This window comes from Ochotona princeps, chromosome 1, assembly GCF_030435755.1.
Source record: "Ochotona princeps isolate mOchPri1 chromosome 1, mOchPri1.hap1, whole genome shotgun sequence".
In the NCBI taxonomy this organism is placed as follows: domain Eukaryota; kingdom Metazoa; phylum Chordata; class Mammalia; order Lagomorpha; family Ochotonidae; genus Ochotona; species Ochotona princeps.
This window is the reverse complement of record NC_080832.1, coordinates 97,172,927-97,198,723: the sequence shown is the minus strand read 5'-3', so window position 1 is coordinate 97,198,723 and position 25,797 is coordinate 97,172,927. Positions and strand designations below refer to the sequence as shown.

The following is a 25,797-nucleotide window of genomic DNA, read 5'->3' as shown; positions in this document are numbered from 1 at the left end:
TTGCTGTTCCACATGGGCTCACCCACATACTCGCCCCACAGATTCTACCCCCAGACCTGATTCACTTATGTATTTGTTGGCTTCATGGCCCAGCCTCACAGTACCCATTCCCTTTCCAGATACTCACTGGGGGATTCCATGTTCTAACCCTTCAAGTACAGTGGCCTTGTCCAAGGAAGTCCCTCACCTGGACATGAGCCCTCAGGTCCCTGCTCATTGCCACCTGTGCCATCACCAGACTCCCTATAACCACACGTCTCCAAGTTTCCAGAACACACCACCAGATAGCCCGAGTTGCCTGACTGTAGCCATGTAGCTGAGGGAGTAAGCACCCAAACCTCCACAACAGACTTACCTGAGGTCTTCACACAGCATGATGGTAATGGAGGGAGCCAAGATGGCGAGTCTAAAGCCTAAATCTACTCAAGATCTGCTCCCAGCATGGTGTCTGTAGATAGAGAAAATTCCCAAGCCTCAACCCCAGACTAGGAGCTAGTATTCCAAGCCTCAAGCCTGACAGGCCCGAGTTTCCCTGGCTACAGCCATGCAGCTAGGGAAGTAAAGCACCCACGTCTTCAGCACAGAATGACTTGAGGAATACTCTTCTTTCTAGTTTTGTATTTGCTAGAATTTTTTATCCAAATAAATCTTAACTCTTTCATTTCTCGAGCTCTTATTATTTTAGGGTTGTGTTCATATTATGGGAACCAGCCTCAAATAAACAAAAGCTCTGCACTTAAGAAATCAAAGTCTAGTTTGGAATCTTAGAAGATATACATAAAACCAATACAATGTTTACCAAGACATAAAATAGAAAGCATAATGTGTGACTTAAATTTCAATTTAAAAAGGAGCATATGCAAAGCCTTAGGCTAGCAAGGTTAATATGAGTGAGGTAGGAAGCCAAATCAAGAAGTAAATACTGCTAGATTTAGTAGATAAAACAGAGGGCACCCAGATTAATTTGAATTTCAAGCTAACATCTAGTATTTAGTGAAGCCATTCACCAGGCAATGTGAGAGTCACCTGTAACTGTGACCATAATTTTAGTTGGCAAACCAGAATGATGGGTTCTAGCATGCAATCAACCCACTCTTGCAGACCATCACCATTCTGCTAAGTTCAGAATGGCAAACTTTTTGTCTAAGTTCTTTATCTATCTCCTGAAAATCACATAATGAGTTTTTCAAAGCATTGTTCCCTTTAGCTGCAGAAAAAAACAAGATCTATCTGAAGTATTTGCTTAAATGTTTTTCCACCAACCTTAAAAAGTAACTTAATAGACGTGTCCTGAGAAGTATATGACTGAGCATTTTCCTTTAAATAGTTGTACAATTTATCCTCCTTCCTGTCTTTCCCGACTCCTTGACGCTGTGGGAGTGGCTTTTCCTTAACTGAAGTTTCCCTTTAAGGGGAAGGACTTTTTGAATTGAGCAAGTCTTACATAACACAGCAGGAGTTGTTATTAAACTTGAGGCCAAGAGGATCAAAGTCTTTTACGAAGTGAGTACTAATCTTAAAAAAACTTCTTACATTTTCTCACTTATTTCTCTTTAGATATTTAGAGAAGTGTTTTAATATATGTCCCTAGCACAAGAAAACATTGTTTTTTACTCACTTTCTACCTATTAGTGGTGTTAAGTGACAGTCCAATTTATTCTGTCTATTGACTACATCTTTACAAAAATGCAAAGATAAAAGTTTAGAAAAGTGAGAGCCTGAGACAGAAATGGAGTAAAAAGTAATACCATGTGGTGAGAAGAGATAGCAGTATTTTAGATGAACTGAGACATGATCAGAGCCAGAAGAATGTGAATTATGCTAATATTCCATCTTATCTAAAAGTAATTCACACATTCTTTGTGAATTTTGATATTCTCATACTACCTAGTCTGCAAATATTCAAATAAAAGATTTACTGATCTAGGGTTAATTAACTCTGAATATCAGGAGAACTGATCTCTAATTCAAATTTGCCTTTCATTAGTTAGATAGCAAGCCTCATCCTCTTTCTGGAGTTCAAAAACTATGACAAACCTGAACAAACTTAAAGAGCACAGGCCGGTGACTCAGGCTTGGAACTGCTGCTGTCTTTTCCCACAAGCTGGGGAATTCTTTGTTGTGAGGGCCTGACTGGTTCAGTGTAGGATATTCAGAATCTTTACTGGTTTCTACTTATCTGGTATAGTGTCTGTACTCACATCTCCTCCCCATGTTGTAGCAAACAGAAAGGTCTCGGCATTGCTTACTCAACAGGCAAAGGAAAATAACCCCCGACAGAACCCTCACTAGAAGATGTATGAAGCTCTGAAGTTCTGTGATAAGAGAAGTAGTTAGACACTGGAGCTTGAAGCTTGTTACAACAAAACCTACAAACAGCTTGCTAAAATTTAACAAAGAAAAAAAAGGAAGTTAATAGGATAAGAATGTGAGAGTCAGCAATGTTCTAGAAAAAGTAATAAATAGCCTTATTTGGATTCAGGGGCTGGTGTTCTGGGTCACAACTCAACTCTTTTGGCATATAAAGATGTTTCCTGCTTGGAAATGGAGTGGAACTGAATCTCAGTGGCAAGTGGACTGTGAAAAATTCTGTTAGGCTGAGCCCTGCCCTGCCCCGTCCCACATGCCTGTGCAGTGATAACGTGGAGCTTCCTCAGCCAGGTGGGCTTTGCTATCCCTCCCTCTACCACTTGCAGAAAGTGAAGCTCCAGTGAGTGGGCAGAGAGGTCAGGAGAGGATGGTAAACTGCTCAGCATGGTAAACTGAGAGCTCATAGTCAGGCCAACCCTATCAAGAACCTGCACCTGTTAAAGCCCAGAAGCATACAGCCTCAAAGCTGTGCTCAAGAGGGAGCCCAGATTTGTGCAGCATCTAGCAAGTATCTGTACACCACAAGGAACCACTGATTTCATTGACTGTGACTGCTGGCCTCTGGTAGGGTTTTGTGAACACCCCCAAGGCTGTGTAAGAACCTCTGACTCTGGTTAACAGCAGCTTGATGTCAGTCGGAGTGTCTAGAAGGAAGCCTTTATCACTTTCCTCTAAATGTGGGCAAGCAAGAGGCCACAGGACTGTGGCATAGGACCCAGGGCTGGCTTGGCAAAGTGCCTCACCTGACAGATCCACCAATTTGCTGAAGCAATTGTATGTGGACAGTCTTTCATGTTGTCCTGGTATCAGGCACAGACTAGTACTTGATGAATTTGCCTTGCTTTTATGTGTATCCCCACTAGCCTCTGCCAGCATGGTGCACATCCACAAGACTGCATTGGATAAGGTGACAGTTATAGCTGGAACAATCCACCTAGGTTCTGTCTGAATAGTTGAAACATACCTCCATCATACTGCTTTTAATCTTGGGCAGTCAGTAAGGAATTACAGGACTTTATTTGGAGTCAGTACTGTACTAATAGAATGTAGCTCTCAGCAGGTCATAATGGTCCCTTTCCCAAGCCTGTGTCTCTGCAGAGAGCCTCTGGACCCATTTCCATACCCAAGAAAATTCAGTGGCACTGGCAGGGAAGTTTTATTTCCAAGGCAACATCAATAATGGCTTCTAGATGTGGTTCCAGGCAATGAGCCCAACTCAGCAGTCCAGAGACCACAGCAGAAGGAGCCTTGATCCTATTCCCAGGATGCATTCATCTTGGTGGGCTGGGGTTCTGGATGTCTCTAATATCAGGTTACCTGTGGACACAGGATGGAGAGTCTGGATCTACCACAGACCCTGGAAGATGTCTTATGGATGGACTATTCCCTTGAAATTTTATTCTGTTTATTCTAGATAACACATCAGCTGCAGATATGGAACAAGTTAAATTTGGCAGAGTAATGTAAGACTGAATCAGTAAAATCAGATCAAAAGTGGACCTAGGGAATTGGGTTTCGTCTAGTACTAAAATAGGAGGAGTATCTGGTGACAGAGAACATAGGAAATCTCTTGCTTATTTCTTGTTTAAATTGTCTAGAAAGACAGCCACAGACAAAGCAATGCAAAAAAAAAAAAAACCCAGCTATTTAAAGCATCAAAATTTCCAGAGAACCATAACCTCTCCTAAAGATCAGAAAAAGATGCAAATAACCCACCATCTGAGATGGAAATTTACAAAGGATTGGACAAAGATTTCATATGAGTTATCTTAAGGAAACTCAAGAAAATTCAGAGAACACAGGCAAAGAATTCAATGTTCTTAGAGAGATCTGATACAGATGGAAGTACTTAAAAATAAAGCAGAAGTGTTTCAACTGGAAAGCACATGAGGTGAAATTAAAACTAACATCATCACAAAGCCACAGTAGATAAAACGGAGGAAATAACTGATGAGCTCAAAGAATAACCATTTGAAAATACACAACTGAATGTGAAAAAAAAAGAATCAACAGAAATGAGGAAATCTTATAGAAACTATGGGATTGCACAAAACAGTAAATATTCAAGCTATTAGAATTCAATAGGGTCTTGAGATTTGTTAGGTGCAATATGACGGTGGCCACTGATGGGCAATAATTTGGGTTGAGAAAGACCAGCAGGAAACTTTCCCAACATGCTGTAAAGAAGTCACATCCTGCAGTAAGAGTTTGACATTGTGGCTAAGACACTATTAGGAATGCTTTGTCCCATACTAGAGTCTTGTGTTATTTAAGGCTGTATGCTTGATCCTGGCTTTCTTTTGTTGCTAATCCTTTGAGGAAGCTGTTGAGGACTCAAGCAGCTGAACTTTTTTCCACCTACAAAATAAACTAAGATTAAGATCGTGCTCTGAGCTTCAACTTAGCTCAATCACTGACACTGTGGGAATCAGAATAGAATATTCTTCACTTCTGTCTCCTTCTTTCTCTCTCTCTCTAATCTTCTTCCTTATCCCCCACCTCCATCTCTTCCTCTTTTCTCCCTGGTTCCTTCTATTCTGTCTCTCTGCTTTTAATAAAAAATGTTTAAAATATAAAGTGAAGGAAGATACTTTCATGATACATAATTTAATAGCAGCTATGTATTTTTTATTCCGTATCTCATTTGCTCATTTGCTGATTTACTCATGTTTAGGGAAATCAGGAGCCTAATATCATGGCAGAGAAGCCCAAGCTTCACTACTTTGATGCCCGGGGCAGGATGGAATCTATCCGGTGGCTCTTGGCTGCAGTTGGAGTAGAGGTAGGTCCCGAGTGAAGTCATCTGAAGGTAACATAAAATGGACTGTATCAGATACTCTTCTTACATAAACCTAGAGATGTGTCTTGTTAAATGATTAGAAAAATTGTTAAGAGGGAAGACAGTTGTTTCACAGCCTGAAATGAGAATACTCACTTTTCTATTCATATATAATAGGAATTTTCATAATAAAATACCCAAAATGATTAACTTGTGTGATAAGAGTAAAAGTACAGGTGCCAAGGCAATGGCTCTGTTGGCTAATCCTCTGCCTGAAAGCACCAACATCCTATATGGGTACTGGTTTGTGTCTAGCCTATTCAACTTCCTTTCCAGTTCCCAGCTTCTGGCATGGGAAAGCAGTGAAAACGGCCCAAGTCCCTGGGACCCCGAAGCCACATATGAGACTCAGAAGAGCAGAGCTCTTGGTTACTGATCAGCTCAGCTCTAGCTGTTGCCACCTTTTGGCAAGTACAGCTGGAGATGGAAGATATTTCTTTCTCTCTCTCTCCTTCTCTTGGTAAAACTGTCTTTCTAATTAAAAAGAAATAAATCTTAAAAAAAAAAAGAGTTGAAGTACAAATATCAAAGGAGAGGCAGGTCAAGCTAGATTGTTAACAAACAGTATGTTAGTGATAGAACACACTCATTGATTTGTTGAACCGGTAGTTGAACAGTTAATAAAGGCTGAGCTCTTTGCTGGGTCCCAGAGAAACACGGGTGAACAAGACAAACACAGTCCCTGCCCTTAATCTTCATGGGTATCTATGAGAAAGCAGACAAGTAAATTAGAGACTGACAAACAGGAAAAAGAAGGCCTGAACATAAGAAAGCTTTAACCATTTGCCATTGCCGTGACAGAAGTTACATAGATCACAGAGAATTTTAAGATTAAATTGAGTCATTGTCTAATTTGTGTCGAGTGCAAGCTATGTTACAGATGCCCCCTCTTCTGAACTCCTCTTCTTCCTCAAAAAGAAAATTAGTTGGCCTGAGTGCAAGCTGTGCTGCAGAAGGAAATCAGCATACCTGCAAGTCTGTGAGTTGCAGGTTTTTGAGATTTTTTTTTAGGAGGCAGCCAGGTAGTGAATCTGTAGGGGACTTGGACTCTCCAGCCCAACTCAAATGGCCAGAGTCCAAGGTGGTAGGATTTTCGCAACCTCAAAAAAGTCAGGAGGACACTGTTAATCTGATTGGTATAGCATGTGGGGTTGCTAATGGCTGAGAGGCTGTCATAGTTATCTTCACAAGCTAGTCCGAGTCAGGGTCCAAAGAAATGACTGTGGCAGCTCAGATCTCAGAGCAGGGAGGGAAAACATGGCACTTTCAGTCAGAAAGCAACAAAAGAAAGGGAAGAGAGAAAAAAGGCAAGATGGTGGGCAAGGTCTAGCCATGTGGGACAACCTGGCTGGGGTTTTTCCAGGTGGGTTGAGGAATCCACAGGACTTGGGTGTTTGGCAATCCCCCTGTGACTCTCACCCAGTGCTTGACACAGAAATGAAGAGAGTTTGGAGAAAGAAGAGGAGTTTGGAAGAGGGGGGATCTCAGCTCTGACGCAGAGAGCTGGCTCTTGTCAGAGACCATCACTTACCTTCTCCTGGGTTCGAGCACCAAAATGTTAGGTTCAGGGGCAGTACAAAGAGAGTGGGGGGGGGAGAGGCTTTTAGTTCAGACAAAGGGTTTTATTACTCAGAGGAGAGAGTCTGACAGACCACTCCCTGACAGGAGATGGTCTGGGACCACTTCCACATGGAAAGGTGACCACATGAGGGAAATGACAGCTTAGGGTATATAGCACTGGCTTTTACGCGTCTAAGGCACAAGGGATTGGATAAGGTGGCAGTTCCTTGGCTTGTGCATGTGAGAAATGATCTGTAGTGCAGGGTACTCATCCTGGTGGTCTGAGACAGGGCCTGAGTGGTCCCTGTAGGGCATTCCTGACATTCCTTTGCCTCAGGCTGGCATACTGCTCTGCCCAATGTAACATCCGACAGGGCTACTGAAGTTAAAAATCAGTAATGCTGGGGAGTGAACTAAAAAGCTGTCTTGTACTGTTTCTATTACCAGTTTGAAGAGATACATATGAAAACTCGAGAAGACTTGGAAAAGTTAAGAAATGGTAAGAATAATCATCTGAAGAACTTTACTGAGGGTATCAAGCAGAAAGCTACATGCCACATAATGTGTTTAGGTGTTTGTACAGTGACATTTGGGGATAGACAAGAAAGAAGACTGGAAAGTGAAAGGGATAGAACTTGAGCTGGCATGGCAACGTGTCATAAGGCGGAAATATCTAGATATCTTTGAGTATGTTCTAAAGTAATCCTTCTTACTCCTTCATGGTCATGGCGATGCCCTCTGCCTGCTTTGTGATGCTTTCTGCACCAGGAATGAGTTACTTTCAGCTCAGTTTCAGATGCTGTCGCTTATGCCCAAAGACACACAGGAGCATGAATTGTATAAAGGAAACTTTAACAGTAAACATGAGTTCCTTATTCCTTCATATTTTCTAAGGTTGACTTTGTATATTTTAGACTTGGTAGTAACATGTATTAGTAGAATGTCCAGATGCTAGTGTGAGAAAGGAGAGGAGGAGCAAGTGCCAGAAGCCCTGGGGTTAAGGACCCAGGTCAAGTGGTGTTTATTGAAGGGCACACTGAAGGGCCTATAAGAAATCCCCATCTGTGCTCCAGATGATGTCATGAAGTTTCTGGGAACTTTCAATTTTAAGAAATATACAAATTACTGCTTGTTTTAATATCTCTAAATTTATCCCTAAAATCGCCATGAAGATTAATTAAATACAGAAAAGGACAAGGAGCCGTGGTGTATATCTGTATGGGTAATAGAAATACTTTTGGGGCCCAGCACAATAGCCTAACAGCTAAAGTCCTCGCCTTGCATGCACCGGCATCCCTTATGGTCGCAAGGACATACCTGGCTGCTCCACTTCCCATGCAGCTCCATGCTTGTGGCCTGGGAAAGCAGTCGAGAATGGCCCAAAGCCTTGGGACCCTGCACTCACATGGGAAACCAGGAAGAAGCTCTGGGCTCCTGGCTTCGGATTTGATGAACTTCAGCCATTGTGGCTGCTTGGAGAATGAACCATGGGATGGAAGATCTTCCTCTCTCTCTTTCCTCATCTCTGTATATCTGCCTTTTCAATAAAAATAAATAAAATCTAAAAAAAACCCTTCTGAAATAATAGTATAAAAGCAAAAAGAATTAATTTAAAAAGCAGGACTGTAAGAAGAAAAAATTAAAGGTTCTTGAGAATGAATGAGAAAATTATTCTCACATCCCATTAACTTGTCCATTTCAACAAACACTTCCTTCTTGAAAGAGTGAAAATCCATGGTCATTTCACTTTTTTTCCTTTTCTTTTTCCAAAAGATGGATCGTTGATGTTCCAGCAAGTGCCCATGGTTGAGATTGATGGAATGAAGCTGGTGCAGTCCAGAGCCATTCTCAACTACATTGCCAACAAATACAACCTCTATGGGAAAGACATAAAAGAGAGAGCACTGTATGGTGTATTTTCTCTTCTTACATCTGCAGATAAGAAAGGGTTGATGTGGGTTTTGCTGTGTCTGACTATGACTGTCAGGCGAGCAGGACCTGTCTGAGTCTTGGGCATCCATTAGGACTGAGAGTGGCAGAGTCCTGTGCAGATGAACAGAGTGATTGTAGACGGATTTAGGTCACTTTGGGGATAGAAGATGCAGGTTACAGTATCAGAGGTTTTGCAACAGTGATAAACTCTGATTTTTGAAGGTGAAGGAATATTCTTTTCAAGTCCTTCCTGAGGGCAGGCTGTAACCAGCAGTTTAAGACAGGGAACTTTAGTGACTGTAAAAGATGAACAACTGAGAAAGGAAGAATCCAAAGGATCTAATTCCTAATTCCCAGGAAATAAACAATAGTGGATCTTGAAATTATTATATATTTATTTTAAAGTAATATATTATATTATATTATATTATATTATATTATATTATATTATATTATATTATAATATATTTTAAAGTAGAAGGTCTTCAATCATGAGTCATGCTATGTTTTGGCACAGGATACAGTAAAGCACAGATACAAATCCTATTTGTTGGGTCATTGATCACAGACATTGACACATCATGTTCTTTCATGATTTTGACACGAGCTGTGCATTTTCTCATGGGTAGAACAAAAATGTGAGCCATTTGTCTACTTTTTACATGGTTATTAGAAATAAATGCCAATATATATATGTATATATTGCCTATATATATATATATATGCCAATATATATATATTTCTTAGGTAAGGATTAGTAGAGAATTGCATTGAATATTCTGTTGTTATATGATGCACTTCATGTAAGAATAAGAAATGAGAGTCAGTACCCCTAAAGGTTGGATGTCTTCCTTCGTACAATGGTGCTACCTAATTACAAATGTAAAGTATGCAGCCATGGTCTCAAAAAGTTAGAGAATGACATAGCAATTCTATTAGATTTTCACTCAAAAGAAATGGAAGTACATCCTAATACTTGAACATAAATGTTTAGTAGCATTAACAACATATTCAGAAAGTGAAAATAGAGCAAATATTTATCAATAGATGCATGAATAAGCAAAGTGCAAAAAATACACTGGACTCTTATTTGCCTTGAAGAAGTAATGGAGTAATGAAGGGTGCTACAATTCACATGTAGTTTGAGATTATTAAGACATAAAAGGAAGCTAAACAACAACTAAAATAGTATCTTGTGCTGTAGGAAGGGAAACTGGGAAGTGGTTACCTGAATATACATTTTTTTTTTTTAGAAAAAGTGAGAAACATATTCTGGAATAATAGAATGATAATAATTGCAGAATCCTGTGAATCTACTAAAACCTTTATAGTGTAGTCATTTATGGTATATGACTAGATTATAAACCTACTATTTTTAAAAAGCATTTTAAGAGCTTTTTCAAAGAAAGGAAGGAAAATTTCATATCATATGCCTTTTTTGTAACTGTACACAGAAACGTACTGCATTAGGGAATATTTTAGGTGAGGTCTCAAGATTTGCAAATATGACTGGAATTGGAACACATTGTGAAGCCATTTTCATCATACATAATTAGGAGAATTTCTAGTAGTTAGTATAAAAATTATTTGAGATATTTAAGTAGGAAAAAAGAGGGAGAAAACCACGTGTGAGATGATGATGATGGAGACTTTCTCATGAAATGAATTGGCTGCCATATCATTGGCTAAATGAGCCATGCTATGCTTGTGTACTGGGCACAGCACAGCAAGGATACACACCATACTTGTGGCACCAGTGGTCACATGCCAGGATCCGACACATGCTGTCATGAATTTCACTTTAAGCAAGTAGCTAGCAATCATTGTCACTGTATTTGGTAATAGATATTACAAAAACTGAAGGTGTATATTTCCCACTTTGTTTATTCTCATATATATATATAAATCACAGTATGATGACTGGTATATCAAAGGCTGTCACAGCAATGAATTACTTTGCAACCTCTACATTCCAGTCAAGAGAAGTCTTCAAGTTATAAAGTCTAAAGCAGAAAGTATTTGATAATTTGACTGTTTTTGTCTCTCAGGATTGATATGTATGCAGAAGGCATGGCAGATTTGAATGAAATGATTCTTAATAATGCATTCTTTGAACTTGGAGAACCAGAGATAACCATTCCTCAGATCAAAGAAAAAGCAAAAACCCGGTATTTTCCTGCCTTTGAAAAGGTAGGTGGAAGCTCTTTCACTTTTAGGGGCACTAAGGCTGTGGGGCTGCTACAGAGACAATGCCATGAGCCCAGTGGCTTCACCCCAAGTGTTGATATGCCCGGGTCTTGTGGGGGGCAGTGTGTAAGGGTCTCAGCAGATGATTTATTGGGGTTCAGACATTCAGTAGATCACAACAAAAAACAGAGAAACAGTGGCCTGGCTTTCCGGGGGCACTGACCTTCACTGCCACAGGGCCTTCCTGAGTGGTAATTGAGCACATGAATGCTCAAGGAACTATATGAAAATAGACTTGAAAAAGAATTGCTCAGTTTGATTAATTTTCTTCAGAAATTTTATACACTATTATTTTTTCCATGATATGATTTTGTAGGTATAGGGAAATTTTAGTCACTAAAATCTGCCTTAGATTATCAATTGCACAGAATTTCAAAGGCATTTCTAGAATTTGATCTGTAGGAATCATTAAATCCTACTGGAGATTGGAGTAGATCATGTAGAAGCCCAACTTTGGGGGGGGAAAAAGGTGCATGTGCAGGGAGACAGGAGAGCAGTCACCTGTCAGGAGGGCGCTGCGGAGTTCATGGGTAGATGATGTGGATCCAAACAGGGGCAGCAGTAGAGGGCAAGAGAGATGCACAAGTTGATGTTTAGAAACCAAAATCTATAGAATTTGGTGATATGGTTCTCAGATATTTGAGGAAAGGGATGGTAGGACGGGAAATGAAGTGTCATTATTATAAATTAATATCTTCCTTAGTCAAGACCCTTTCTTGAAAGTCAAAGGGGAAGATTGTGAGATCATACCTTACTGGAAATTCTGTTGAATAAATATAATGATTCAAAAACACAATTGTAAGGGGTAAAGTAGATTTATAGATAAATATACAAGCAGAAATCATAGCATAACATAGTAAATGATAGTGAATTATCCCTTTCAAATAAAAATAAATAATGAAAAAAGTCAATCTTTCAAAGAGGAAGAACTCAAGTTCACACAGTTTTTTTCAATCCCAAGACATAAACTAGCAAAAGATATCTATTACATGACACAATTTCATAGGTACTGGGATTTCCCCCCCCCTTCACCCCAAACCCTTCCCCCATCATGAATTCCTTCACCTTGATGCATAACCACAGCTCAAGTTCCGTTGAGATTCCCTAATTAAAAGTTTACACCATACAGAGTCCAGCATCCCACTTGTCCAGTTCAAGTTCAACCGCCTCTTAGGGAGGCCCTCTCAGGTTTGTAGGCAGAGCCAGCAGAGCGTCACCTCGATCAATTAGAAGCACCAACATATCATCAGCAACAGTCCAGGTATGATGAGGCTGGTGCAGAGTCCACTGATTGACATAGTCCGTCTTAGGGTTTCCCCTTGTCCAGTTTTCTGCTGGAAGCATAAAGCTGAGGTGGTTGATTCATCTACTCCATTTTCCATCTTTTCTTGGTTAATGCTTTGATTCCTCCATTTTGTTCAGGGGGAATCCCCCTAAAAAAAAAAAACTTTGAGGCATTCCCAGTCCAGGCTCCTACATGTACTACTAGTAAGCACAGTGCCCGCCACCGTCCATCACTCCGATCAGAGTTGTGGAATGGGGCAGGCAGGAAGGGCAGCAGGAGCTAAGCCCTTCGCACTGGGAAGGTGCAAGCGTGGTGCCCACACAGTGATGTGGGAGAGTGAAAGGGGATCCTGGACTTTGGACTTTCGCTGAGTGAGCAATGTCCATTGCTCAGGATCCAGGGCCCTGGAGAAAGTTCTACAACTCAATACCCACCAGGGGAGAAGCAGAAATGGGAGAATCAGGCTGGAGGGGCTCAGAGGGGAACAGGGCCCAGCCTCACTGTGCCTGTGACCATGATGTCATTCCCTTAATTCACCAGGTGTTGAAGAGCCACGGACAAGACTACCTTGTAGGCAACAAGCTGAGCAAGGCTGACATTCTTCTGGTGGAGCTTCTGTACCATGTGGAGGAGCTGGACCCCAGTGCCATCGCCAGCTTCCCTCTGCTGCAGGTGACCTACTGCCTGGATCTTCTTGTGGCAGATCTCAACTCTCATCTAACGTTTGGTCTCTTGGGTTGAAGAAGATTTGACCCCCAACCCCAGCCATCACTACTACCACCGCAGGTCTCAAAAGGAGCTTCTAGGCACTGATTCTGAGACAAAAAGAATTGTTTTCCATGAAATTCATGATGACTGTCATCAATGAAGAACCTTCTACCTTTTTACAGAGAATGACCAGGGTCCAGCAACTCTCTTTCTATCTCCCACGATGCTCTCTGTTTTTCCTTAACTCCTTCATCTTGTGTATCCTCATTTTTTCACACTAAGTCCCTCAGAGCGAATGTCTTCCCATGTGATCTCCTTGGCTTGGATCATGCCTGGTCAGATTTTGTTTTTCTCTATATAGCTTTGGTCCCATCCCTTCCTTCAGCTCTTGCCTTTGGCTCTGTTTGGAACTTGGTTGTGATTGCTCTTGGTTAGCCTTGAACACTTCCTCCATTTCCCATTCTATATTCCCATGTCTCAGTTCTCCACCTTGGATCCCCCAGGTCTGCCTAGCTGACAGATATGTTTTCTTTCTTGAATGAGAGTTCTTCACAAAGTTCATAGAAAACACATAGTACAAAAAACCGACTTCATCCTTCATTTCAAATAAGAAATAAATGTCTAATTTCAATATTTCATGAACTCTTTGAAACCCTTTTATGTTGTAAAGAGCAAAGAACAGTCTAGATTGATGCACAGTTAGAAGAGAGATTAGCACTCCAGAAAGTCCTAGCAATGTCTTTGGGGAATGCCCCTGTGCTGTAATCACCCGCCCTCCATTTGCATGGTCACTGGCACCTGCTGCCCAGCCTCAACCCTGGTGTTATTAGAGGAGACTCAGTTGGTCTTTGTCTAGGAGGACCCAGGGATGGGTGCTCTTTGCTCACCCCTGAAGCTTTGATCTGTGCCCTGCAGGCCCTCAAGACCAGAGTCAGCAGCCTCCCCACCGTGAAGAAGTTCCTGCAACCTGGCAGCCAGAGGAAGCCTCCTGTGGACAAGAAATGCATAGAAGAAGCAAAGAAGATTTTCTTTTAAATTGATAAGACATAGATGCCAAGCATAGACAAGACCAGTTCTAACCTCCAGAAATAATGAAGTACTTTAATTAAATGCTGATCCTGATTCTTGTAAGGAATAAAAGATTTTTAAGTATGTGTGTATTAATTCAGTTGAAAACCAAATATGTAGGTTTAGTTACAATGCTTTCTGCTTGGTTTTTGATAAACATGAAGTCATGAGAAGCTCTAAATGTATGTGCCTTTTATCTTAAATAAAAGAAAAAATTACTTAGAGTCTGAACTATGATTTCTGGGGCGCTAAGATGAATGAATTAGGAGTAGTTACACTCATTTCTGGCCCCAGGATATAGGGGATGGGGGACACAAACAAAGAAAGAACAGTGTTCTGCTAGTGCTCTGACTGGCAAAGTCTTCAGTGGATAAGTGAACAGTCAGTTCATGTAATGCCTACCATATCCCTTACTAAAATGCAATAACTAGAAATCTGTGACTGATACTGTGATTTATGCAAAAATAGCCTTTCACTTTGTATTTTGCTATTCCCTCCCCCCACACACATACAACATAATAATTTTATTTAAAGTGCTGTTTCCATTCAGGTAATTAATCTCTCTCCTGTTCATTTAGGCAACAATTACATTTATATCTAAGACAAAACATTCAGTGTTTCATGTGTCGGTAAAGAATGATGAGTAAGCCAAACTCAGTCTTGCTCTCATAAGGAAAAACACTAACACAGCCAGCTGTAACTAAATCCATGCATATGGTGTGTGTAATTTTCCTGGTGCTGCCACAAAAATTACCACAATGTTGTGGCTAAAGGCAGTAGAAATTCATTGCCACACACTTCTTTAGGCTGTAAGCACAAAAGTGAAGCATGAGCAGGGCCGTATTCTCTCTGTAGCTGCAGGGAAGGATCCTTCTGGGCCTGTTCCTGGTGTCTGGTGTCAGGGACCTGCCTTGGTTTGTCGAGATGTCACTCTAATTGACTCTGTCTTCAGAGGATATTGTTTTGTTTAAGCAAAGATTTAGACACCAAGAGTCCTCTGAGGATAAAAGGCTTATTGACATTTTTCACATAGGAAGCAAAATCATGTATCAGTCCCAGGACAGATTCCCTATGCCACCACAGCATGACTGACAGAATTTTAAAAAAATGTTAAATGCTTCTAAAACACAGAGTGACTTATTGATTGAGTGATTGATTGATATGTTTTCACATATATAGTAATACAGATTTATGAGCTTAGTGGCATATCCCATCCTATTCTCCAACTTGCCCTTATTCCCCACCAACCAATTCCTTCCATTTTTTCCTAGTTTTTTAACAATCTCATTCTTTTAATTCACTTAATAATCATGTACAGTAGCAGAAAAAGATATGAACACATGACAAGCAAAAAATATTAACGCAGAGCAGCACAAACAAAAGCCTCAGTATTTTTCAGGAGTATTAACAAAGGCTGTACGTGATAATCAAATCCCAGAATATCACACTTGTACCTATAGGTTAATTTGTTCTGTATTCTGTACATTAAATATTAGGGAAAACATGACTTTTGATATTTGCAGGCCCCGGTCTCCCAAGGATTAACTCCACAGCTTAGCTTGTTTCTCAGAGCATAACAGGATTGGTAATTTTGGCCTGATACATATAGCCACTGGCTTAACCGCAAGTTCCTGCTTCCTATTTGTCAAGTTATCTGCCAAGGGATTGGATAAAACTCAAGGGATTTAGGGTGGCCACGAGAGGATTGGATAAACACTGGGAGGAACTGAAGGGATTTAGGGTTGCCACTACTGGGAGGAACTGAAGGGATTTAGGGTGGCCACTACTGGGAGGAGCTAAGCAGAGTATAAAAGAAAGTCTGGAGTTGCAATAAAGATCATTCTGTCATCGATCGGCACTCGGTGTACTGCGTCTTGCCTTGTCTTGTCTCTCTGCGTTGTCTGTGTTGCAACCCTAGTCCCTCCGCTCGGCTCGGGGTACGTGGCGACGCGGGCGTTCCCAACATCTGGAGGTTCCCACCGAGATTGAGAAAGAGAGGATACGACGAAGGGTCGTCCCAAGAGTCTGGCCAGCTGATCCAGGTAAGTGGGACGTATTGTAAGTCTCTCCTAAACTGGTAGGAGAGGGAGTTTCATTTTGAAATATAGTCAGGTTTTGGATTTATTTTGAAATAGAGTTAGGTTTTAGACTTATTTTGAAATATAACTAGGTTTTGGATTTATTTTTTAAGTTTTCGATTTATTTTGAAGTATAGTCAGGTTTTAGATTTATTTTGAAGTATAGTGAGGTCTTGGTGTTTAATTTATCCGTTGAAAAGGACGATAAAATGGGTTCTGCCTTCTCGCGGAATAAATTGGCCACCGAGCTTGAAGAACTTCTACGTCAACTGGGGATGCCAGTTAAATTTAAAATGATTAGAAATTTTGTTAAAGCCATTCAATCTAGCAGTCCTTGGTTTATTGTTTCAGGCAACTTCAATATTCCCGATTGGGAACAGGTTAAGGCCAATTTACAATCCTGTTTACAAAAAGACCCAGATAATTTCCCCATTGTTAACTTTTCTTTGTGGCGCTTAGTCCGTGATTCATTATTTACTGATAAAGTGAAAGTTGAGAGACAGTTAAGAGAAGTACAGACTACTTTTGAAGCAATCCAGGGGTGGGAAGTTCTACGGTCCTTGGAAGCCTGGAACGAGGCGGCCTCGAGTGAAACCACCCCGAGTGAGACCTCTTCTTTAGAGGAGAGTGAGGTCTCTTCTTTAGAGGAGAGTGAAGCCTCTTTTTCAGATGAGAACGAGGCCTCTTCCTCGGAAGAGAGTGAGGACAAACGAGATGAGGAGGCTTTCTTAAAGCGGAAAATTAAGGATAAGGAGAAGGTTTTCTTAAAGCGGAAAATTAAGGATAAAGAGAAGGTTTTCTTAAAGCGGGAAATTAGGGACATTAAAAGAAAGTTAAAGAAAGCAGGAATAGGTGCATGTTCCTCTGGCAAATTGTCCAGTTCAAGACCACCACCATATGCCCCTAATTTTGTGACCCCTACCGCTCCTCCTGAGGAGGAAACCGCAGGCCATTCACCCAATAATTACCCCACGCGGCCATGGAGTGACGGCCTCACTGATCAGCCGGTGGGTGGGGTTCGATGCTTCCCTGTAATAGAGGTCCCAGTTCGAGGAGGTCCCCCTCGCCGGGAGCATCAGCCCCTTCAATTTAAAGACCTCAAAAATGTAAAGCAGGCTGTTAAAGATTATGGTGCCCAGGCACCCTTTACTCTTGCACTCATAGAATCCTTTTTGAGTTTGAATCTTACTCCTAGTGATTGGATGCAATTGTGCCGCTCTGCTCTCGATGGTGGTGACTTTCTCCTATGGAAAGGGGATTTTCAAGATAGGTGCAGATTTTTTGCTGAGCAGAACGCGGCTGGGGGACACGCAGATCGAAGCCTTGAAATGCTTACTGGCACTGGACCTTTTGAGGGCATCCAACAACAAGTTAATTATGACCTAGGAGTTTATGCACAGATAGCAAATGCAGCCCTTGGAGCCTGGAAGGCCTTGCCTAATGCTAATACAGGAGACCAGCTTTCCAAGGTCTTGCAAGGCCCTACGGAACCTTTTCAAGAATTTGTGGACCGTATTATGCAGGTTGCTACTAAGATCTTTGGTAACGTGGAACCAGCAATGCCAGTAATTAAGCATATAGTCTTTGAGAATGCTAATAAATATTGTCAGGATGCTCTCAGGTCCCACAGAGATAAGTCCCTGCATGATTATCTTAAAATTTGCAGACATATTGACTCCACCCATGCCCTTGGGCAAGTGATAGCAGCTGCTGTTCAACACCCTCAGCCCCACCCTAGGGCGCCTCCCAAAACCTGTTTCAGATGTGGACAGCCTGGACATTTTAAAAAACAGTGCCCCAAAATTCCACGACAAGGAAGATCACCCCCACAATCCTTGCAGGCCCCAGATCTTTGTCCAAGATGCCATAAAGGCTATCATTGGAGCAGTGATTGTAGGTCCAGATATGATGCCCAAGGCAATCCCCTATCAGGAAACGGGGTCAGGGGCCCGCTCCGGGCCCCCCAACCTCAGGTGTACGGAGCCCAGCAGACACCTGTAACTTCCGGAACAGCGCAGACTCCTTCCAGAGTCCCTCTCCCAAGGCGAGGAACACCGACATTTCAACCCTCCTCAGAGCAACACCAGGTAGCGCAGGACTGGACCTCTGTGCCACCTCTGGAGAGGTATTGACCCTGCTCCTGGGACCACAACGGATAAAAACAGGAGTCAGGGGCCCCTTACCTAAGAATACCTTGGGCCTGATCCTAGGAAGAAGTAGTGCTACTATGGATGGAATCAGGGTACTACCAGGAGTGATAGATGAGGATACCCCTGCAGAAATAGAGGTCATGGCAGAATCAGCCAAAGGCACTATAATCATTCCACCTGGAGCTAGATTTGCCCAGCTAATCTTGATCCCCAAGGTTCCAACTGACAACCCCATTCTTAAGAGAGATAGACAAGGAGGATTTGGACATTCTGGCCCCTTGGCATGTTGGGTCTCCGACATGCAAACCCGACCCACCTTACAGTTAGAGATAGAAGGGAGAAAATTCACAGGTTTACTTGATACCGGGGCTGACAGTACAGTTATATCCCAGGCACAGTGGCCAAGTTCCTGGCCATTAGAGGCCACCCCAACCGTTCTCCAAGGGATAGGAACTTCTCAGCCACAGAAAAGTGCCAGGTTGTTAAGGTGGAAGGATCAAGAAGGGCATTCAGGAGTTTTCCAGCCATATGTCTTACCACATATTCCTATCAATCTGTGGGGACGAGATTTGTTGAGTGCCATGAATGTTGTATTGACCTCTCAGCCTGTGCCAAATATGCTTAATAGACAGGGATACTTTCCTGGAAAAGGTTTGGGCAGACATCTTCAAGGTGACCCCCAACCAGTCTGTGACAGGGTTAAAAATTAGAGGCTGCAATTGAACAGCTTGAGAGAAATTAAAAGATATTTTAATATAACTCACAAAACAGGCATTCCTTATAATCCTCAGGGTCAAGCCATTGTTGAACGTGCTAACCGCACCCTGAAAGTTTATCTAGAAAAAATAAAGAAGGGGGATGTGGCTGAGCATTGCAGCTCACCCCATTCCTTACTGGCATCTGCCATCTATGTGTTAAATTTTTTAACTGTCACTAATGATGTAGCTCCTGCAGAGCGCCATTGGCTTCGCCCTGCTAATGAGAATAAAGGCCAAGTAAAATGGAAAGATCTGGCCACAAATAAATGGCGAGGACCAGATCCAGTACTAACGTGGGGGCGAGGCTCTGTTTGTGTTTTTCCCCAGGATGAAGAAACACCTAGATGGGTTCCTGAGAGACTTACACGACAAATCTCCTTGGCTCCAACTCAGCATGATCCCACTCCTAATGATGTTCTTGCAGGATAGGAGACCTGACAGCAGTGGTGCAACTTCCTGATATCCTGCCCATGGGAAACGCAGATCTCCAGCTGCTCCCCGATTTACCATCATATATGTGTTACCCCTGTGAAATGGCATTTAACTGGCAGCATGGATGTTTTAGGAACAAAGCGGAATCTTGGCCATGAGGCTGATGGTCATAGCCATGATTGCAGTACTGTTTAGTCTTCCTTGCCGCCTATGCAGGCAACAAGCCTGGGAGCAGGTCATTATTTGACAAACCATGATGGTTTTAGCTGTGGAAAATCCTAGCGCTCAAGTTTGGCTGAACATGGTGTGATGGGCAGCCAGAGACGGGTAAGATCTGGCAGCGCTGATGACCAACCTAAGACAGGGATTCCCCAGGTGGGGCTCCCCATGACGGGTAAGGCGTCAACTGACTGCTGGACAACCTAAGACAGGCGTCCATTAAAAAAAAACAAAAAAAGGGGGACATGCAGGCCCCGGTCTCCCAAGGATTAACTCCACAGCTTAGCTTGTTTCTCAGAGCATAACAGGATTGGTAATTTTGGCCTGATACATATAGCCACTGGCTTAACCGCAAGTTCCTGCTTCCTATTTGTCAAGTTATCTGCCAAGGGATTGGATAAAACTCAAGGGATTTAGGGTGGCCACGAGAGGATTGGATAAACACTGGGAGGAACTGAAGGGATTTAGGGTTGCCACTACTGGGAGGAACTGAAGGGATTTAGGGTGGCCACTACTGGGAGGAGCTAAGCAGAGTATAAAAGAAAGTCTGGAGTTGCAATAAAGATCATTCTGTCATCGATCGGCACTCGGTGTACTGCGTCTTGCCTTGTCTTGTCTCTCTGCGTTGTCTGCGTTGCAACCCTAGTCCCTCCGCTCGGCTCGGATTACGTGGCGACGCGGGCGTTCCCAACAGATATTTATCTTTAGGGGCTGGCTTATTTCACTAGCATAATGGTGTCCAGTGGATTCTTTTAGATTCAAAGGAAAAGGCTTTACTTATTCTCAGGCAGAGCAGTGTTTGATAGCATATATATACTGCATTTTCTTTATCCTGTGATGCTTCAATAGGCACCTGGGTTGGTTGCATTTCTTAGCTATTGAATATTGAGCTGCTATAAACATGGAGGTACTCTCAGAAGGTGATTCCTTTGTTTGGACAATTTCCCAAGAGTGGGAGAACCCAGGCAGACTTACATGGGATATAGACAACACTAGTGCATTCTAACTACTACACAATTTTGTGGGCATTTGATGCCACACAGATGACTCATACAATGTACTTTTCTGTTTGATTTTTTTATGCAGTGGGAAGTTCCCAAAATTCACTTGTTTTGTCATGCCCATCAGATACTGATCCCTGATTGTGAAAAAACTCTTCAATAACATAAGGAAACCACACTGTGTGGTTTATTCATCAGTTCATCTCTATTTGGAAATTTGATTATGTTTGCCATTGGAAGATGATGGATATTGCTGCCAAGTACATTTCTGTCCCAAAATTAGATAGGAAGTATTTTAATTTTTCTTGAGCAAAAATCTACAAGTAGAATGTCATGTTACTGGTGACAAAATGCTTAAATTTTATGAGCAACTGCCAATAGTTTCACATAAGACTTTGTCTTTAGCCAGGTAGTACCATCACATCAAGAAGATGATTCCTCAAACTTTTTTTTTTAATAAAGCAAACATTTATTAAACTATAATAAAAACATTCGATCAAATTACAAAACCTGAGCAAGAAAAACAAACGGCACATGCTTAACTGTAGTTGACATTCAAATAAAATTTACAGTCCCAAAATATTATACAGTAATTACAAAATACCAGCCAAAGTAATATTAGGATACTTTTACGTGCGATCTCAACAAATTTGAACAGAAGCAAATTTTAACAAAGGCAAATTTTACAGTGAAACATAGCAGTAGATTAAGGATCTTAACATGTTTATTTTATTGTTATTTGACACTATGATACAAAAATAAGAGGATTTACTTGACATTTTTAATAAATATCTCATGGGCTGTTGAGTGCCTCACTGGTGAAAAGATTTAACTGGCTAATCTCATCAATCCATTTGTACATTTAGTAAGCATCATCTCTGCCCTACATAACTCTTAATGCAATTCACAGCACACAAATTGTTATCAAATTAAATACATAATCAACTCGGACTTCTCAACAACAAGGAAATTAGTAAACCATCAAATGGACTGCTTACCGTAACTTTCCTCATAACTAAATAACACACAAAAAAATCAAAATAATATTTGTCATCACTCTAAACTATTGCCAGCAACTGACGGAAACTGCCAATTTGCCATATTCATGTTCACAACATGCTAAATATACTCTGCTGTTACTTCATCCATGAAATGCCAACATGCCTAGAACAGAGAATTTTCACAATCTCTTGCCGTGGAACCTGACTTGCAGCAATCTATATTTAAATCAGAACTCCATGGGCACTTGATGAACTCTACCTTTCCATGTTGGCTTTCTTATATGCTTTCTTATATAGCACTGATTCAGTTGGCACTTGAGTCCTAAGTGAAATTCTTCAGATCCCTGGAATCTTGGGCACCATACTCTACTGCTCTCTACCCACTATGAATAAAAGAGCCAGGCAGGAGAATCAAGATGCTGGAATAGGGTAAGGACACATTTAAACAATGAGAAAAATTAGCCAGTAGGAAGCAGAGAGGGCACATTCCAGGAAAAAGGAGAGGACAGAACAACAGCAGAGGGGTACCTGGAGACTGACAGACACAGGAAAGCAGCAAAAACCAGCAGTGTGGTATTGCAGTGACTGATAACCGAGTGGCATTCAGCCAGTGGCGATCCGAATTGCACCAGCAGCCGGAACTCCATCAGCAACCAGGTGGGAAAGAACTTTCACTGGGAACTTGGGAGGTGAACCCAGACAAAGAACTGTCCATCCTGCTGGTCCATTTGATTTGACCAGGAGCAGAGACAGAGAGGCAGATCCCAGAGGGACAGAGCAAGAACAGGGTGAATTTCACAGCCCGGTCAGCCCCCTAAAGCTGAATTCGGAGCCATTTTGAGTAAGGAGGCAAAGGCAAGTGAAAGGACTGAGCATATGCTGAGCAGGGAGTGAGCTTATCTCGAACTCAGTGAACTGCAGCAACAATGTGACATTCTACAGGTTCCACTCAGAACAGGGCTGGGCAGCCCTCAGACCTGAAGGCCAGCAGATCAAGAACTCTAGTAGTGGTATGTCAGGTGCTATTTTGTACAGCGTGGCAAAAGCTATGGGACTGCAGGGGACAACAGTGAACTGCGCATGTGCTGAGCTCGTGAGAACTCGCTGAGATCGTGGATTGCACTGGTCCCACAGGAAAATAATGCCGACTGTGGCATCGTACAGGTCAAAATAGGTCCATGTGGCACCAAGGCCTAACGTCCATCAGCTTCCGGCAAGATCAGCGCCACCAACACCTAGCTATATAGGACACCTGTGATCTACTCTAACTGGAAATGGGAGAAAGCTTACAGAGACAACAGTGCAGCCTCAGCATGGTATCACAGCAGGTGGAGAATGGTGAGCCAGGAGTTGGGGCTACAGAGTTCTTTGTGGAAATCTAACATAAGAACCCAGACCTGGAATTTCCTGGAGGGAGTGGCACAGTTGGCTGCAAGCAAAAAGTTGTGTACCAACCGCAATAAGTAAAATCATACTGTAGACCAGTGGGTGACACAGCTTAGAAAGCTGAACCAAGGAGAAGACTCTGCTAACCAGAAGTACAATGACCAAGAGCAAAAGAAAAGACAAAGGCACAATGAATAATACTGAAAACTCCCCTGCAAAGAAGCAAAACCCTATGCCAACCTCAGAGTTCACTAAAGAAGACATCGAGAAAATAGGGGACAAAGAATCCAGAAAACTCATTATAAAGCTTCTGATCAGAAATGAGAAACACATACAAGAGTTTAAAGAATTTAAGGAATATTTTACACAAGCAATAGCAGTAATAAAGCAAATCAAGGCTGGTATATCAGAAATTAAGAACACAGTAGAGCAAATTAAAAGTACAGCGGAGAGTCTCCAAAATAGAATGAAGCAAGCAGAAGAAAGAATCTCAGAATTCGAAGATATTTCCTGTCATCAGGGGGAAGCAAACAAAAAGCTGGAAGCAGAGCTGGATCAGGCCAAAAAAAAAGTCAACAAGAATTGAAAGACACAATTAAGAGGACAAATATAAGAGTTATGGGAGTCCAAATAGGTGCAGAATGAGAAGCTGAGTTTGAAAATGTGTTTAATGAAACAATAAAGGAAAATTTCCCTAATCTGGAGAAAGAATTGGGAAACAAGACCCAGGAGGGGCACAGAACTCCCAACAGGCTTGATCAAAAGCGGTCTTCACCAATACACATGATAATCAAGCTCTTTTCCATCGAACATAAGGAAAAGATCCTTAAATGTGCATGTGAAAAAAATCAATTGACATGTAAAGGAACGCCAATTAAACTCACAGGAGATCTCTCACAGGAAACTCTACGGGCAAGAAGAGAATGGAGTGACATATTCCAGATTCTAAAAGAAAAAAATTGTCAGCCTAGGAAAACATATCCAGCAAAGCTTTCTTTTGTCTTTGAAAATGAAATAAAATTCTTCCACAGTAAAGAAAAGTTAAAAGAATTTTCCTCTTCCAAACCTGCCCTACAAATGATACTTCAAGATGTTTTCTTGGGCCCGGCGGCATGGCCTTGTCCCTAAAGTCCTCGCCTTGAATGCCCTGGGATCCCATATGGGCGCCGGTTCTAATCCCGGCAGCTCCACTTCCCATCCAGTTCCCTGCTTGTGGCCAGGAAAGCAGTCAAGGACGGCCCAATGCATTGGGACCCTGCACCTGCGTGGGAGACCCGGAAGAGTTTCCAGTTTCCTGGCATCGGATCGGTGCGCACCAGCCGTTGCGGCTCACTTGGGGAGTGAATCATCGGACGGAAGATCTTCCTCTTTGTCTCTCCTCTCTGTATTTCTGATTTTGCAATCAAATAAATAAATCTTTAAAAAAAAAAAAGATGTTCTCTTGACAGAGAAGAGGAATAACACACCAAAACTAAAGGCAATTGTGAAGAACATCCCAGTAAAATGACACCAGAAGACTAAACCCATGAACAACCCATTCCTAAAATGACAAGACCAAAGTACCACCCATGTATATTAAACTCTGAATGTAAATGGCTTAAGCTCAATCAAACGTCATAGATTAGTAGACTGGATTAAAAAACTTCAACAAAGATCAGCAGAAACTGTATCTCATAAGTTTTGATGTTTTCTGTTAGGTTCATCTCTTCAAAACACTTTCTTCTGATTAAATCATTCAGTGACTCGTACATCATGCAGTGGCATCATTTTCTTCAAAAAGGTGTTTGATTTTCATTTCTCAGTTACACATTAGTCATTTAACAGCATGTTATTTAACTTCTTAGTGTTGTTAATTTATTTTTTCTCCCAGCTGTTGATTTTGTTTTGTGGCTTTCCATTTAAGGGCATGTATAGTAGCTGTGTAATGGAGACTGTCATATCTAGTAACATGTCATTTAACTTCAGGGCATCGTAAATTTCTATTTTTCTTTCTATTGTTGTTTTGGTATTATGACTTTTCATTTAAGGGGATGTAGCGTAGTTGTGTAATGGAGACTGTCATATCTAGTAACATGTCATTTAACTTCATGGCATTGTAAATTTCTACTTTTCTTTCTATCGTTGATTTTGTATCATGACTTTTCATTTGAGGGGATGTACAGTAGTTGAGAAATAGAGACTAACAATCAGATGTGAGGATACAATGTAGTATGCATTTCTGCTTCCAGACAAAGATGGACTCCCAATGAAACTGTTTACCATATCTTGACAATAGGATTCTGGACTCTCTGCCATTGTGCATGCCTGCAATAATGGACATATGACTGAGTATGAAGAACCTTATGTTAGTAATGATATAGAGGAACTAGATCAGGGGGAGGGAATTGGGGAGGGGATAAGGGAATATGGAACTGTATCATAAAATGATAGAAATAATAATAAAATGTAAAAAATAATAAATCTTTAAAAACAAAGGAGTAGCAAGATGACTATGGAGTCAAGCAGAGTGTGTATGTAGCTTGTGTAAGGAACTTTCAGTGCCTCCATGCTTCTCCCTAGGTGTTTGGGGTATGCATGGAATTGAGCTTGGTGTCATTACCCAGTTGTGATGAAACACTGAAGACACATACCATGGAACTTGCAGGACAGTAAAGGAAACCCAGTGGCCTGCAAGTGTTAGTAGAGGTTTCCTAGTGATCTATGAAGGCAAAAGGGGAACACTATGCTCCTTGGGAAGTAAAGAGATGGGTAGTTGAGTTGGCC

The 25,797-nt window shown here is 41.6% G+C and overlaps 2 protein-coding genes across 2 annotated transcripts in view; one reads left to right on the top strand and one right to left on the bottom strand.

Annotated features, from left to right (window-relative positions):
• LOC101531866 (glutathione S-transferase alpha I) overlaps positions 1–25,797 on the bottom strand; it is a 175,638-nt gene that overhangs the window by 28,773 nt on the left and 121,068 nt on the right. The gene's annotated exons all lie outside the window — the stretch shown is intronic.
• Positions 1,368–14,095, top strand: LOC101531950 (glutathione S-transferase Yc-like). Its single transcript, XM_004599720.4, has 7 exons — positions 1,368–1,503; positions 5,045–5,152; positions 7,217–7,268; positions 8,543–8,675; positions 10,750–10,891; positions 12,774–12,905; positions 13,857–14,095. The coding sequence occupies exons 2-7, from the start codon at positions 5,066–5,068 to the stop codon at positions 13,974–13,976; spliced, it is 666 nt and encodes a 221-aa protein (XP_004599777.2). The 5' UTR covers positions 1,368–1,503; positions 5,045–5,065; the 3' UTR covers positions 13,977–14,095.